Raw genomic sequence first — 16,598 nt, 5'->3', positions numbered from 1 at the left:
CCACCCATGGAGTGTTTATTTTTAGGACAGTTTGAAATTGCAAGCCATTCATCCACAGCTTTCCAACTCAGAGACCACTGGTCTTCTGCAGCAAACATCTCTCCTTGTATTGTTGAGAAAGCAAATACAAAAAGAACCATGGATCAGGGTGTCCAGGGTATCCCAGGAGCAATAGAAAAAAGGGAGCACACTACATATACTTCTTCATTTCCAGTATCAGAGTCATTTGAGACATACACATCACTTTATTCAAAGTAGACTGCCATTATCAGTGACTGGTGAAATGAAAGAAAGACCAATTGCTAACAAAATCATACAGCGTCTGCTTCAGAGAAAACTGTAGTAAGACTCTTGAAATATCCTGATGATGGCTCCTCAGGGATCCAGCTCTAGCTACTGTGAATTTTGAATTTCAGGAGACTAGCTGTTGAGCGTAGAAGAGTTGGTCTCAGGCAAGGCTGAATGGTGCTACACAGACACCCTTACTGCAGGTGTACCAGCCCTACTAGAAACCGTGCAATGCTTTGAGCTCCTTTACATCGTTATGTTTTCAGGCAGCATCAGAACACTCATTTGCCATTTGCCTGCCAAGAAACTTCTGCACACACATCCTTGAGACGATCAGTGCATCCAGTGCTCAATCTGAAGACTGCACACAGTCTACCATTTGCAGAGAAACCAGTTGCCTACTGTGTCAAAAGCAAGCGTCAGTGGGGACACAGCAGGCCCATGCCCAAGACTCTTCCCTGGTCCCAAACAGCTTCCATTCCCAGCTTAAAGCCTTGCTCCTCATTCGATGTTAAGTAACAGTTGAACTGATACTAAAGCCCAATAATATCTGAATTTGTTTGAGACAATGCAGATGCCAAAGCAGAAGCCAAAGAACAGCTGTGAATGGTCTAGAAATGCAGCAGAACTGTGCACAGCTCTCCAGATATGGTCTCGTCAGTGCTGCCTAGAAGGGAAAAGTCACTTCCCTCCACTTCATGGTGATGCTTCTCCTAATGCAGCCCAGGAAGCTGTTGGGTCTGCTCTGCCATGAGAACACACTGCTGGCTCATGTTCCACTTCTCCACCAAGAATCCCAGATCCTTCTCTGCAAAGCTCCTTTCCAGCCAGCTGTCCCCAGCATGTACTGGTGCAAGAGGTTATTCCAACCCAGGTGCAGAACCTGGCATTTTGCCCTCGTTCCATTTCACAAGGTTCCCGTCAGCTCGTTTCTCCAACCAATTAACACGTCTCTGAATGGCAGCACAATCCTCTGGCATATCATCCACTCCTCTGAGTTTTGTATCATCTGCAAACTTGCCAAGTGTAACTCTGTCCCACCGCTCAGATCGCAAACAAAGATGCTAAACAATATAGGACACAGTACCGACCCCGAGGTACACTGTTAGTGCCTGGCCTCCAGCTGGACTTCACGCTGCTGACCACAACCCTTGGAGCCCAGCAGTTCACCCACTTTTCAGTCTATGTCACTGTCCATTTATCTAATCCATACTTCAAGAGCTTGTCTATGAGTATGTTATGGGAGACTGTCAAAAGTCTCCCATAAAGTCATAATAAATGACACTCACTGCTCCCCCTTCACCCACCATAGTCATCTCCTCGTAGAAGGCTATCAGGCTGGTAAAGCATGTCTTCTCCTTCATAAATCGAGGCTGACTACTCCCAATCACCTTCTTCTCCTTCGTATGTTTGGAAATTATTTCCAGGAGGATTTGCTCCGTCACCTTCCCAGGGGCTGAGGTGAGGCTGACTGGCGTGTAATTCCCCAGATCATCCTTCTTGAAGGCAGGAATGATGTTCGCTTTCCTCCAGTCCTCAGGAAACTCCCCTGATCGCCATGACCTTTCAAAGATAATTATTAGAGACTTTAAATCTCCTACAACTAGTACAAAGTAGAATTTTTAATGTGGGTGATGGGCAGATGCCATGATCGAGTGGATCAGTACAAACTCCTCCACTCTTCAGTGAGCAAATGTACCATTGCCTACAAGCTAATTCTGACCCCCAAGTCAGCTGTTTATTAGCATTTAATCAGATACAGTCTTGTATCTGTAACGGGGTCCGCACCAAAATAAAAGGAAAAGCCCTGCTGGAACCATCCTGAGATAGCTTGATAGTCACAGGCCAATAATGAGATGCCACAGAATTTCATGTTACCACGGTCATGAGGAGTGAGCTCTGGTTCTCTGTCACTAACAACAGCCTGTGCCCTACCTCAGCAAAAAGCCGTAGCCAAAACAAGTCAGCTAGTGCCTGAAAAAACAGGTAATGAAGCCTAGAGCAAAGCTCATGAGAGCAGGAGACTGAGTGATGTCAGGGAAGAGTGCTCAACTGTGGAACAGTCTATTGGAAGAAGTAGCAAAAAAAAACAGAAAATAAACAAAGATTCAAAATCCAACCATCCTCTGAGCTCAAAAAAAATTATCTCTACCACGAATAAAGGAGATAATGTACTCTGCTATATCCACACATACCAGTAAACAAACTTATCTCTTCGAAACTATGGGTTTTAAACTGAAATTTCTCTTCAGATTATATCTGTAGGAAATACCATTGTCATTCACGTTGTATTTACCCTTCTGAGGTGTAAGTGGTTTGTTAACTCCACAAGTCTTGCTGATTGTAATCTGACAACCTAGAGGAACAATGGATAAGAAAAACAAAGACATGCTTTGAGCAGCTCCTAGAATGGAAAAGAATAAAAACATAAGGAGTAATCACCTTATGTACATGCAGTTAGGATAGTGATATTTAGAATAATTAGAGGGCAGATGTTCTAAAATTCACTGTACATTTCAATAGACCATAATATCAAGGCTGACTACAAGCATATAAATGGATCAGAGTTGTGAAAATTAGATTTTTCCAATAAATTAAATTAATTTTGCTCAGCAAATCTTTTTTTTAATTATTGTTTTAACTGAAATAGCAGCAGCTACAAAAGCTACAATTAATGTTTCATGGAATTTTTTAAGTTTAACAATATTTTTTTTCAAATTAATATTGCATTAAATGTATTTTTGATTGTGCATTATAGTGTAAATTATTCCAAAACAATAAATACAATCCATAACATAGCCAAAACCATCATTATACATTCTTGCCACCAAAGTCATTACCTGTATTTTTTGAGTTATTTTACTTCATTTTAAAAACACTAAGTGATAAAGGCAACTTCTGCCTGATATACAAAGTGGAAAGAAAAGGCTATGGTGACTTTCTGATGCACTGAGTCAAAGCCTAGGGTGCTCAGCCACCTTGGCCCCTTCCCCTTTTGTTTCCTTTTTGTTTCTTCTGTGTTTTGTTCGTTTGTTACTTTCTCCTTACAAAATGAATGTCAAGAAAAACGATGTCCGAAAAGACCACTTTTGAGAAATCATCTTACAAGCTCTGAGATATTTTTAAGACAAGCAAAAAGTAGACGAGTATTTAACATTTTGTGAAAGCAAGAGAAAATTGCTGAGAGATTGTCCAAATATTCTACGGCTTACCTATGCTAATTATTTTGCTGAAAGCATCTTTAATTACTTCAACATCAACTTGACCCCTATTTGAAGAAGACAACCTACGGATACAGGAAATTCAAACATTTGTCCCGCATCTTCCTGCTCTGACTGAGTCTGTTTGCTTCTTTTTGCTTGAAACAGAGTAAAGGATTGGAAAGAAATTATTACCGGTACCACAACAAGGCTTGAACAGAAGCTGTCTGTCCATTTCCCTCTCTTAGTACATGACGAAACAACAGCAACAGACTCTTGCTCACCAATTAGTTTAATACCATTCCTTATATACTCAGTGTTAATACAGTAGTATTAATGCTGTAGTAAGGGACCAGCAGCAGAGTATTCGCTGATACTTCTTGTACAGCTTCATTATTCTTGCAAAAGCAAGTTCTGGTTTTGTTCTTTAAACTTCTCATGGAGAAGGGACCTATTACAGTTTACCTTCCCCCCCCCCCCCCTTCTTTTTCCCCCTCCAAATGACTCCCTTTTTACTTATTTTCATTTTTTTTTAAAGAAGGGACAAAAGCTCAGTAACAACATTTTCTGTTTTGGAAAAAAGCCTCTTGCATCACATAAAACATGTTGTTACCTGCTTGGGAAAATGTCGTATGAAGTCAAGCACAAGTTAGTTTTATGCCACCCATGCACTGAGAACAGTATAATAAGAGACAAGTATTTGCTTAAGCAACACAGAAAGGGCTACATGTGCTAGGAGACAGAGCACATAAGCAACCAGGATCCTGTTTTCATGCTTGTACCTGACCTGTTTTCAACCTCTCTAGACTTGTTTTCCCTTCAGCATTTGTGTTAGCTAGGTTTTTGAACCTTTCAGCACAAGGACCATCTGTGAGTATGTTTTGGACAGCACAGGTTTAACAGGGTTGTGATCTAAGTTCAGTTGTCAAAACACCAATGTAGTACAAAATAAAGAGCCCCCACTACGTTTGATTGCTTAGATGATTGATAAATTAACATTACAGTCTGTTACTCCATCTGCATTCTTGCATACGGTCTTTCATATACGGTACAGTTAATGAATCTACAGTACATGATTTTCTAAACACGCCCCGGGAGGGAATTGGTTATATGCCACTCCGCATAGGCAGAGTGCTGAAGTGTAGTCCTGACTGTGGTTCTTGTGTTTGTTATTGCTTGTAAAAGGTCACGGATTAACTCCGAGGTGTTGAGCTCACTCCATATTTCAAGGTAGGAAACATGTAGGGGTCGGCGTTCGGAAGATCTTGCGTTGTCACGGAAAGTTAGAGGATTAGTCGCAGCCTTGTGATGTACCTGTAACCCCACCTCCCCTTGTTAGTATAAAAGGAATTAACTGCGCAATAAAAGGCGGAAGTTGGCGCTCACACTGTGTGTGTTATCTGTCTCTTTCCCTGGTCCGGGCCGACCAGTGATCTAAGCGTGGCACCTTGATATGTAGCGAATGCTACAGAAACACTGGGATGTTTACACCTAGCTTCAAGGTCCTCTGGTAACCTAGGTCTGAGGTCCAGTTTCATAACAAAATTAACCTACTGAAATTCAGTATCAGTAAGAAGTGAATACACTTCCACTTCAAACATTGAGAAGTTTGGTTTCATGTGAGTAGAACAATAAGAAAGTTTGAAACGGGACCTGCAAACAGGATGACTGAAGGAGTTTCCTGGGGCTTCCGCCACAAGCTAGCCAGCACTTGGAGACAGCAGCTTCAGCCCCTTGACAACACCTTTTTACACCATAAAATTATTTCAGCTATAGTGTCATGAACTGTAGAGGGATGAAATATATAACGCATGCACACTTGTTAACAAGTGATAGCACTCACATCCTGTCAGAGAGCAGGAGAGATCCCAGATGTTTAAAGTAATTTTAAAAAAAAATAGGCAGCAACAGAATTCAGGAGTACACAGAAACTTCCATGATATTCTATTTAAGCCATTAATGACTGTTTCAAGACAACTGAACAAAAAGTCTTTACAAAGGAGGAAGCCTGCCTGACAGAAATAATTAAGAGCAAAGCAGTACTGCTTTATATGTCTGTTATGTTTTGGGTAATATTTGAATCTCATATTTAGGTATTATTAAAAACTCTGCATATATCTTCAAACTCCAAAAGTTTTGGATGTATAAATGCTCAGACCTTAAATTGCAAGTCCCTTTTTATTCTTCTCTTCTACACGTATATGAAAAAGGTGAAGATTAAAACATCAGAAACATTACACAATGTTCTATAAATTCATTCAGCAGGGTAAGTCACCTTTTTGAAGAAGCTCTAAAATGATTCATGTGCAAAGAAGAAAAAGCTTTGTGCTGGCCTTCCTTTCTCCAGCTGTTCCTGTGAAATGCAGATGTATCACTGTGCTTCAGAAATACACTTTATATCTAAAACCTGGTATTGTGAAATAAATCACAAGTCTCTAACCCTTTCACATAAACTACTGTAAGTTGCACATTGAAGGGAATGGAATACAAAACAAAAATTATTTTAGCTATCCTCAAACTCTGTTGAAGTAGTAGAGGATTTATCGCAGTGATGTTGCCTCCTTTAGCTGATCCAAAATCAAACATAGGTCTCAACTCATACCCTTCCAACAGGCAAGGTGCTTGATGAATTACAGAGGCAATCCAAGGTGCTGTATCTACCACTGACTGCTGAGGTTGATTTCCCTTCTGAATGGGAGCAGCCGCTTTTCCTGGCCAACTCAGCTTTTTCATACCAACCACTCACTCTCTAGGACTATATTGCATAACACTACAAATTAGACACTCCTAAATAAAACCATGTGACAAAATATCTTAAATTTTGGCCACCTGCCAATACTGTGTAGTTATTAAATCCAAAGTAGAACCAAAAGACCGTATTTAAATAAAGATTTTCTAGAAAAGTATTTGAAAAACATGGATACTTAAATGTTATGATGAGAATATTAAGCCCTTCAAAAATCAGGAGTCCTTGCTTCTTTCTTACAGTCCTGGTATTTTACCAGAGGCATGCTAAATATATTATGAGTAAGTGAATTTATAAAGAGCAGAAGGGGAACAAATAATTGCTTCATTCCAAAGAACATATATTTCCATAAAATTAGTTACTTGTTTTAGAGGTCTATACAACTTCCTAGTAAGCAATACCATTTCTTGACAAGTATACTACAGTATCAGGCAGACAAACCTTATACTTCCATAACTATACTGTTCTACAGGTCAGGAAGAATATGTCTGTAAGATAAGGTAGCTAAACAAACTAGCGTTCTGATTTTTTCCTTCTCTTTCCCACTCCTCCACCATTTTTTCCCTCACCTGGAACTCATATATTGATCAAATCTGGAAAGTAATAAATTAACCCAGTATGGCAAAACTTATGAGTTCTGAAGTATAAAAATTATAAACTACTACTGAGATTATTTATCCTGCCTGTTTTACGATAACACTGTAATGCCTGCAATTTTCTTACAAACAAACAAACAAAAAAAACCAAAACAAAAAACAAACCACAACTGTGTCATGACAAACATTAGATTGTGGAATTATTGAAGAGTCCAGTGAAAGAAGGTTGAATAAAGAGATAAAAATATTTTTACTAAGGTACATCTTGTAAAGCACAGGTCTCCTGTTGAATCAGTTCGACTTCTGTTACCAAATTCAACAAGAATACAATTGAGTTTTGCCTGGGGGAAAATAAAAAATTACATTGCTTTTGAGGCTAATATGCAAGTTATGTAACACATGCGCAAAAGAGGAATTTTAACATTTGACACAGGTGCAACTAATTCTATACTTGCTTATAGCACAGAAGTAGAACATATGCATGTTTTGCTGCTTGTATCTGTGCAAGATGTCCTGTGAGAACCGATACGCTTTTGTAAACAAAGCACTCCTGAAAACGTATTTCTAAAAGTATTTGCTAGAAATCATCAGACTGGCTCAACTACCTATGTTAAAAGATTGAATTAGCATCTTTCCTATTCATTGACAATACCTTCCTCCCCTAGCCTTTTTTAGGTTTGCTATTAAGAGTATCTCAGATCTCTCTCTCTGCTTTGGACACTAGATACACAGTTCAAAAAAAAAAAAAAAAAAAAAAAAGGCAAAAGCAATTTATATTGCTGAGTCTTTGGCTCCTTGACAAACATTGTTGCTCCAAGTCTGTTCTGTCAATAGATCACCAGCAATCTGTCATTTGGGGCCCTGAAATATTGTCATCACCACTGATCAAAAGCCAAGTAGTTCCTCACTGGATATTTTTAGAGGGGAGACCATGCTGAGAGTCTCAGACAGAGCAATCCATCAGCGATGTCAGCCTGAGTACTCCGATGGGCCAAGCAATGTCGTAGAGGAAACCCCTGCTCCCCCTCGCCAGCCAGTTCTGGTACGAGTAAATATATATAAGGATTTCACACACAAACAGGAAAATCAGGTTCTTTGAAGTGACTTTGCCCAGCAGGCTTTCCAATGAAATGACACCAGCATGTTCAGAAGGTCAGAGATGCCAGATCTCAAAAATCCAAGATGTCCTAAAAGTAGGTCAAGTCTATGTGGCACTTAGCTGGCATTAAGCATCACGTATAGCATATTCCTCAAATACTAAAGTTGCACTTGCTAAAATAAAAAAAAAACACCTTATTTTGGAAGTCAAACTGAATTGCTTTACTTAATCTAACTGTGCAAAGTTTTAGCCATTCTAAGCTAAATTGAATCATGATCAACGTCTAGAATTTTGGTTTTACCACTCAAAACCAGGTGTCTTCTCTGCTCGGTTTAAGTCTTTTTATACTAATACACATGAAATAGAAGAAATAGCTATTACTTACTACCAAAAATTCACACCTCTTCAAACAGACTGGGGGGGGGGGGGGGGGGGGGGAAGACAGCAAGACCTATACATGCACTGTACCTCCTAGACTTATAGAGATAGAAAAGTAAGAATTACAAAGTTGATTAATCTTGGCTACTTTTCATTAAAAGGTATTTACAGAGAGGGAACATTTAAGACAACTGATCAAAACTCAACCTCAAAAAGGCAAAGATGAGATGTAAAGGTTAACTTTTACACCATACCTTTCCATTTCATCCACATAAAGTAACTGCTGCACAGACCTATGCTACTTAAGGTGACACAGAATACAAGAAAATGTTTGTTCCTCTCTGAAAGGAGGAGTATTATCCATCCTTTGAGTGCTCGTTGTGACAGTCAGCATCAAGAATTAAGTGTGCAGGATCCCAGTGGAAACACAAAGGGGCTAACAAACTTCCCTAATTTGAAGAGAAATGCATGCTTTGGAATTTGTTTTTATTGAAAAAAAAACATGTAATGACACATATTAAAAAGACCTATTTACCTAAGAGTATTAAACAATTGCTTAACAGAATAGTGCCTTAGGCTTCTCAGATATACTATGGCTTCTGTTCAATGCTCCCATTTATATGAAAAAGATTCCTCGGTATCATGACTCTAACACCAGTTCTTAAAACTTGCAATTCTAAATTTACCCTTTGATTAGACATGCATGTTCCTAATTAAACTCAACCTGTCCATCCTTCTTTGAAGAGATTAAAGTCAGAGTCCCCCAACACCCTTGAGGCTTTGTGTGATACTTTACTTGTTCTTGGTAAAGACAATAGAAGTCAGAAGTGGAAAATAAGTGCAATAAGCTGCCAAGCTTGTCAGAAACACTTTCAACCAGAAATACGTACTTGTGAGCCTATAAAATCTTTAGAGGACCATCACAGTTATACAGGAGAAAAAGAGGAAAGGGTGTTGCGCAATCTCATACACATTCAACTATAGGATGCTGTATGTCATCAGCAAAATAAAAGCATGTGTAGTAGTTAATCCTTAATGAGGTCTGTGCCAGATTACAAACGCTATTTTTCCCACAGCGAAACAAACTTTACCTTCTGAAAATCACGTAGACATAGCTGAGAAGCATTTGGGAATTAACTTGGTGATCTCTAAGCAGGACTTCCAACTCTGTTACTCAAAATCCTTCTGTTGGGCATTAATGCTATGAACGTGGTTCAATGACAGAAATAAACAAAACAGAAGACAGCAGTCTTCTGTTGTTCTAATTGTAATGATAATTTTAAGAATGCATTAGGCCTTCTATATTATTGACAGTTACAAAGAAGAGATGTGCTATCATGCTTCCAAGTTTTCCCCTGTACCACCAGATGACATACAGCAGCACTGCAGTGGAAATCCACATATAAAGTCACATTGTCACATTATTCTTGTAACTCAAGCTTCAAAACCATTTGCAGTAAGAATAGAAGGAATTATGCGATTCATCAATTACTGTCAACCTCCTTTATTAAAGCACAAACTTTTTTAAAATTCCCAAAGCTTTTTTGTTCTATTCACTGCATTTCTAAGCACTCTAGGTCAGACAAGGTTAGGCACTGAACTGAAGGTTCAGCTTACCATCGTGTGGTGATCAAGGATACAGGTACTTCATCAGAAATGTTCAGAAAGTGTCAAATATCACTACTCATATTGTTAAAATTTGTCAAAATGCTCATAGACTGACCTAGATTTTGATTTGTAAGAATTCACTAGATTATCCACTCTGTATTTAGCATCTACACCGTTTAGAAGCCCAACTCCCACTTTCCATGAGAATTCGGCTTCTAGATCTCACAGAATCTCACTCTCAGAGGTATCATGCCATTGAGAAATGAGATGATGCCATTAGGCATGTTCAAAAGCTGTCCTGAAGTTGAGTTGTTGTAAGAAATATAAGCGAGAAAGAGATGGTGTTAGGAATGCCTTCAGGTATCTGCTTATTTAAAGAACTCAATTTCTCTAAAAATTCTAGCATACAAGAGAACAACAAGGTTTGCCCAGGGATTGGGCTTTCCATGTCTAACCTTGAACCATTTCCATTGTTGAAAACCTTTAAGCTGTTGTCTCCTTAGATAACCCGTTCTCTGACCTAGCCTTCTGCCTTCTCACTCTGCTTTTCACTGAATATGAACCTCTATATCCAATGCCATGCCATTTTTCATGCCAAAAAAATGAGCATGAAAAGGCTTTTGCCTTCCCATATGCCAAACAGGTAAAGCAACAGTTAACCTCTTGGCAAGAAGAATGATTATTTTTAAACAAGCAAATTTGACGGGGACAACAACAACCTGCTTTCAAAGAAACTCGATTACTACCCAGCCAAGTACAACATTAGCAGAAAATACCAGAATGGCAGGACTTGATTCATATAATTGTGTATGTCATCTTCAGAGAAGTCAGACTCTTCACACAGAGAAATCTAAAATAATGTAAAAATTTAAAAAAAATAAAACAACCCACCTGTAGATCAGCTAGCACACCAGAAACACACGCACTCATGAGTTTCAATATTTTGGTGGAAAACTATAAACAAAAATTGTAAGGTTCACATGTTCTGTTTTCAACATATAGTGCATATTTTCTCGCTTTTCAGATACCCAGCTTCAAAAATTGTAGATGTACTCTCTTGGGAAGCAGGAATTAAAATACGATACATTCCTTGAAAATCATTGTATGAAGGGAGCCTGGAGTTACCTCCGAGACCTTGGCCAGTCACCCTTCCAAACCACTTGCTGGTTGTGATAGAAGGCGTATATCTTTACAGGATGCAAATTACAAGGTTTAATAATTCTAGTGGTGCTAAAAGGTACAGCAATTTTCTACCACCACACTGAAACTTATTTCTAATTAATTCCTCAAACATCTTTGTAATTTCAAAGAAATTAATCCTATATAAATGAATATGTAAGAGTTAAGTCTCATCCAGTGGGTTTAAAACAATTAAGAACCCCATCCAAATTTCTATTTACACTACCTGCCTAATTTAATTTGGCTCCCTTCAAAAAGTCAGCCTTAAAGGGATATTTTGGTGTTACTTAATTGAACAATGATTGACTATGTTAGGACAGAAGAATGTACCTATGGCTGAAAAAAGAATACGTTTACGTTACACTAAACAGACAAATTTAAGTTTTACTGTCAGTTTCCAAAAGTAATTTTCCTGACCAAAAGGAAATTGCTGTACTGTGAAGATTTTTGGGAGCTGAAGAAATCAACTGCAAACTTGGCAAGAGAAAGAAGGGGGGGGGGGGGGGGGGGCGGTCAAGGGGGGAATGTAGAAGAAACGGGAAAAATGCAAAATCTTCCCCTAGAGAACCTTTTATGACAAGCCCCTTTGTCTCTCAGATGTTCTTGATTTTGGATGTTACTATTCAAAGTGGAGTCTGCATATTGGTGGCTTCCCAAAATGAATGAAAACAAATGGAAAATAATGGTTTGTTTTACAGTAGAACTATTATGGCTAATGCAATAAACCATAATAAAATGTAACATCAAACATGGTTATTTTATATATGAATTAAAAAAAGCTACCACCTTTTTGGTAGGTCTGAGAAGTACAAAGTTTTAAAGTTTCATTAGAAGCCTGGGGTTTTTTCCAGAAATGTCAATAAAATAGGCAGTGGCCAAAAGGACAAGCTCTTCCATGCTTTATGTCTCTTGAAGCTATTGCTTATTAGTATAATTGAATTTTGTAAAGTAGAATAGGCAGATTAAGAGCCAGTAGGATGCACTGGAAGTTAGCATGCCAAGAGCAATTTAAACAAATATTAAATACTTGCTCTTATAGATAATAAGAAGTTTCTCCGTTTCTTAGTTTTACTCTAAACTGGCAACTAATACAAGCAAAAAAAATTTATCTATTAACATGGCTATCAGTTTACATATAAACAGATACAATATTTCCTTTTCAATTTTATTGAACTTAAATTTTGTCCAGCATACTGCCAGAGAATCTGGTCAGGCAATCTGCTTTTACAACCCATTCATGACACCAAGTTAGCACATCCCAAGGGGATAGAAGAAATTGTTTCAATGTGTCATGCTGCATTCAGACTTCTTTTCAAGTGAGCCTAACTACAGAAGAGCCATTAGCCAAAGGGTCATGTGGTTCTGCACTGCCTGAGCAGAGGATTGCATACCTGTCTTGCATGGAGACTTCCTACTGACGTAAGAGAAATAACTTTTCCCATCGTGCTCCCCCCCCCCCCAAAAAAAAAAGAAAAAAAGGTCAGAAAAATAATGTTTTTGTAGGTGTAATGACTTTTGTCAGGAAAAAATCAATCTCTTCTTTAGAAGCAAATGTGGTTTAGTCCTATTTGAGAGTCATTCTGTGATTTAAAAAATAAATGCACCATATTTAAAACTGCTGCCTCCATTAAGGTTTATTGTTTACTTGTATGTTATTAATAATTAGACTACTAAATTTAATATTGTGCAGTTAAACAAGCATCCAAAACTCATCCTGTAATAAGATCTTACTGAGACCTTCAAAGGGGAGAAACGATCAATTTCATTTTTGTCAAACCTCAGCTGTAACCTGAAATATCAAACTCTTCATGACTTACAAGCACAATCAATAAGCATCAAAACCACAGGTCCTTATTTAAGTAAAGAGTATTGTAATAAAGTATTTTCCTTATCTCGCTTGAAAACAGTTGCTTCTAGGAATTGTTGAAATGTATGTTTGAAATCCTAACAAAGATATCCTGGAAATTCCACAAGTGATAAGCTCTAAAAATCGTATCACACTGAACCATGAAATAGAAAATGTATCTGAAATTTAGTGCAAAATTTAATACTCATGAGTTCTGCTGATTCTGTTACCTGCTCCATTTACAGCCCTACCTAAAAATGCATTTCTTAAAGCCCTTAAAATAAGCTGCTGCGGCACTTCCTTTGTAGCAGAAGTTGATTTTACACGTGTCTTGAGAAACAAATACTTAACACCGAACCACAGCCATTAAATTGATACCATCCATCAGCAAAGGTAAATTATGCAAAACAGAATTATGCAAACACCTTTTTTTTTTTTAGTTGCTACTATTTCCGTTTTGTGCAGCTGTCTGCCAGAGTTCATTATGTGAGGATGAAATTATTTTAGTAGCATTATTCAAAAAAACACAGCAAAAGTCACAAGCTTGTGTCACTGATGAGCTATTTATTGCTTTTAACGTCCGTTAAGGTACCTGACAAACAGAACTCGAGCACGGTAGCTGGAGTTCCCTCCCAAAAGCATCCTTCCTGCAATCCGCAAAAAGTCATGCAACTGACATTCAGAAATAAATACTTTGCTTGCTACCAGCAGCTCTGAGGGGTATTTCCTTTGGTACGTACACACAACACAGCCCTCCCTTTTTTTTTTTTTTCCAAGCCTCTCTTACATAACAGACTGCAAAAACCATCTCTGAACAACGTGATCAAGATGCGATCTCCTCTTTCGGTACTACAACATTCAACATAATCACATTCAACGCAGTCCCGAGCCATTAATCAACTTCTTACTAATGAGGATGATCTATCGCAAGTTCTCTGCAGTTTTGCAGGATGCAGACCGATAGCCAGTCAAGGCTCCCAAAGGGTCAAGTCACTCACAGACTGAAAAGAGACAGCTTTACCAACTTGGCTCACAATTAGTCTTACAAGGCTATTTGATCATTGTAGAATGTCCGAGTTTTGCTCATATAGCACAGTCTTCCTAGGTGGTTTGGGTTTAGGGTTGGGGCTCCTCCCCAAATAACCTGTGTAAAGGTACATAGGCTCACAGAACCCCTAAAGCCACTGGAGTCTCAGAGGCCCACAAGTTGGATGTGCAGCAGCTTTCCCTGGAGACCGGCACCTAACTCCCTCACGCCATGTCATTTATACACTGACCAACTAACTGGGCTGTTTGAGAAATATCAACCCAACCTATGTGAGTTAGACTATCAGTTCATTTTTTAAGACAGGATGAATACACCCTTAAATACAGGATGACGAAGATATTTCTCCCTCTCTTGATTTTGCAAAAGCCCACAACAGACTTACATAAACTCCATATAAATTCTGGGTAGTCCTCTCGCTGTCTTGAGGTACGTAAGTCTTGACGTACCCTATGGAGAGGTTTGCTACGAACCACAGCTTGGACCGATTCACTGTTTTCCCTTTACATACAGACTACCTATACAGACCGTGAAAATAAACCTGCAGTGTTAAGTTTCTACTTTATCTTGTTATTGCCAGTAAAACTGCATACGTGTTTTAAGGGCCACGAGTATCAGTTACTACAGCCGACAAAGTTAACAGCTGGGTGTTTAATAAAGGGGCTTATTCATTTCTAAATATTTTCTCCAAGTTTTGGATATTTTACTATAATGCGTAGGGTTAATCACGACACCCTGAATCAGAACAAAGCATACCCTAACACTTAAAGTGTGAGAAAGAAAATGCCTCTGCACAAGATGCTGTATTCCAGTCTTTCATGGAATTCCAGTCTTTCATTTGCAGGGGCAATTTAACATGGTTTCTAAAATGATCCCTCTTCAGGGTTTTTTTATTTTCCTCCAAGATCCCCAGCCAGATGAATTTGTGTGTTACACGTACTGCCTGTGCTGCTGCACCTCCTCTGTGGCGACTGGATTCAGCTGAAGCTACGCTTTGACCGATCGATGCAAGCACATTACACACCAGAATAAGAGTAAGGTAAGGGTAAAGGGAAGAAAAGCATCTTTCCTTTCAGCCATTAAACATAGATCAACGAAACATCACAGTGCACATCCCGGCTCGCCCCCCCCCCCCCGCCCGCTCCTCGAGCGCAGGATTTCGCAGACGGTGGCTTCAAAGAAGAAACACACACACGCAGCCCGCCGCACACACAGACAGACAGACAGACACACACACGGAGGCAGCAGCAGCCGCCGCTCGGAGCCGCCCCAGGGCCCGGGCCATCGCGCAGGGCCGGGCGCTGCCCCCGCCCGCGGCTCCCCCGGCCCCTTCTTCTTTCTCCTCCTCCTCCTCTTTCTTCCTCCTCCTCCTCCTCCTCCCCGGCCCACGACTTCGCTGCCGTAACAAGCACATTAGTGCAGGGCGCCGGGAGACACGGTGCCGCGGATGCCCTACATAAGCAACGACTAACGTAGAAAGAAAGGGAGGAAAGGGGGGGGGGAGGCGCGGGAGGAAGAAACAAGGGAAAATAACGCACTTTTTGTTACCTCTCCGCTGAAGGCACAACCCCAGCTCCCCGCAGCCCAGACCAGCCCGGCTGCCTGGCCGAGGGGAGCAGTGCAGGAGCCCGCACCAAGAAGAAATATCACGCAAGCGGGAAGGGTGTGTGTGTGTGTGTGTGTGGCGGGCGGGGGGGGGGGGGGGGGGAATAACCTGGCACCATTACGGCGCCTGTCGTACTCACCGATCGGCGCCGATTCAGCCTCCTTTCTCCCAAACATATACCAAAACCCAACAGCAAATCCTCAGTCCGCTAGGCAAGGGTTGAAGGGGGGGGGGCGAGCGACGGCCCCGGGCTTCACTGCAAGGTCCTGACCTTGCCCAGCTGCAGCATCTTCGCCTTGCCGCCCCCCCCCCCGCCGCCGCCGCGGGGCGGGCGTGTAGTGCCCGCGTCTCCCCGCGTCCGCGCGAACCCGCTGCTCCGGCTCCGAGCGGCTCCTCCCGCAGGACAACTGCCCGCCGGCTGCCGGGGCGAGGCGGGCTCCGCATCCACCGCCCCGCCGCTTCGGGCGAGGTGCGGGGCCGCGGCGGCGGCGGCGGCGGCTTGGGGCAGGCTGTTCGGCGGCGGCCGCCGCCGTAGCGCAGCGCGCCTGACGGGCGCACCGGCCGCGGGATGTGGCCGAAGGAGAGACAGCCGCCGCCGCAGCATCTGCCGCTGCCTCCCCGGCTCCCTCCCTCCCTCCCTTCCCGCCCGCCCTGCCTCCCCGCCCGCCTCCGCCCCTCCCTCCCTCCGTCCCCTCCCCGGCAGGAGCGCGGCCGAGCAACCGGCGCCGGGCGGGGCCAGGCCGGGCCGGCTCCCCCCCGCCACCGCCTCCCGCCCCGGCCTCGCACCGCACGGAGCCGCGGCCTCGCCGCAGAGGGGCGCGGCCCGGTGCGTGCCCGCTCCCGGGGATGGGGTCTCTGGTGTACCGGGGGCGGCGGGAACGGCCCCCCTTCCACCCCCAACCACCCCCCCGTCAGTGACAGCGGCTCCCGCCGCCTCGGGTCGGGTGACTGGAACTTGCGGTCTGCCAGCCCGAACGGCAAAAGCAAGAGGGAAAGCGGGAGCCGCG

At 41.7% G+C, this 16,598-nt stretch overlaps 1 protein-coding gene across 1 annotated transcript in view; it reads right to left on the bottom strand.

Moving 5' to 3' along the window:
• The window catches only part of CTNND2 (catenin delta 2), a 654,700-nt gene extending 638,886 nt beyond the window's left edge, over positions 1–15,814 (bottom strand). The window contains exon 1 of the mRNA XM_075052197.1: positions 15,731–15,814. Coding sequence (XP_074908298.1) covers positions 15,731–15,767 — 37 coding nt within the window. The 5' untranslated portion in view covers positions 15,768–15,814. The remainder of the gene's footprint in view (positions 1–15,730) is intronic.
• Positions 15,815–16,598: the final 784 nt, after the last annotated feature.

This window comes from Buteo buteo, chromosome 20, assembly GCF_964188355.1.
Source record: "Buteo buteo chromosome 20, bButBut1.hap1.1, whole genome shotgun sequence".
Lineage (NCBI taxonomy): Eukaryota > Metazoa > Chordata > Aves > Accipitriformes > Accipitridae > Buteo > Buteo buteo.
Note: the sequence above shows the minus strand (reverse complement) of the source record. Positions and strands in the feature narration are given on the sequence as shown.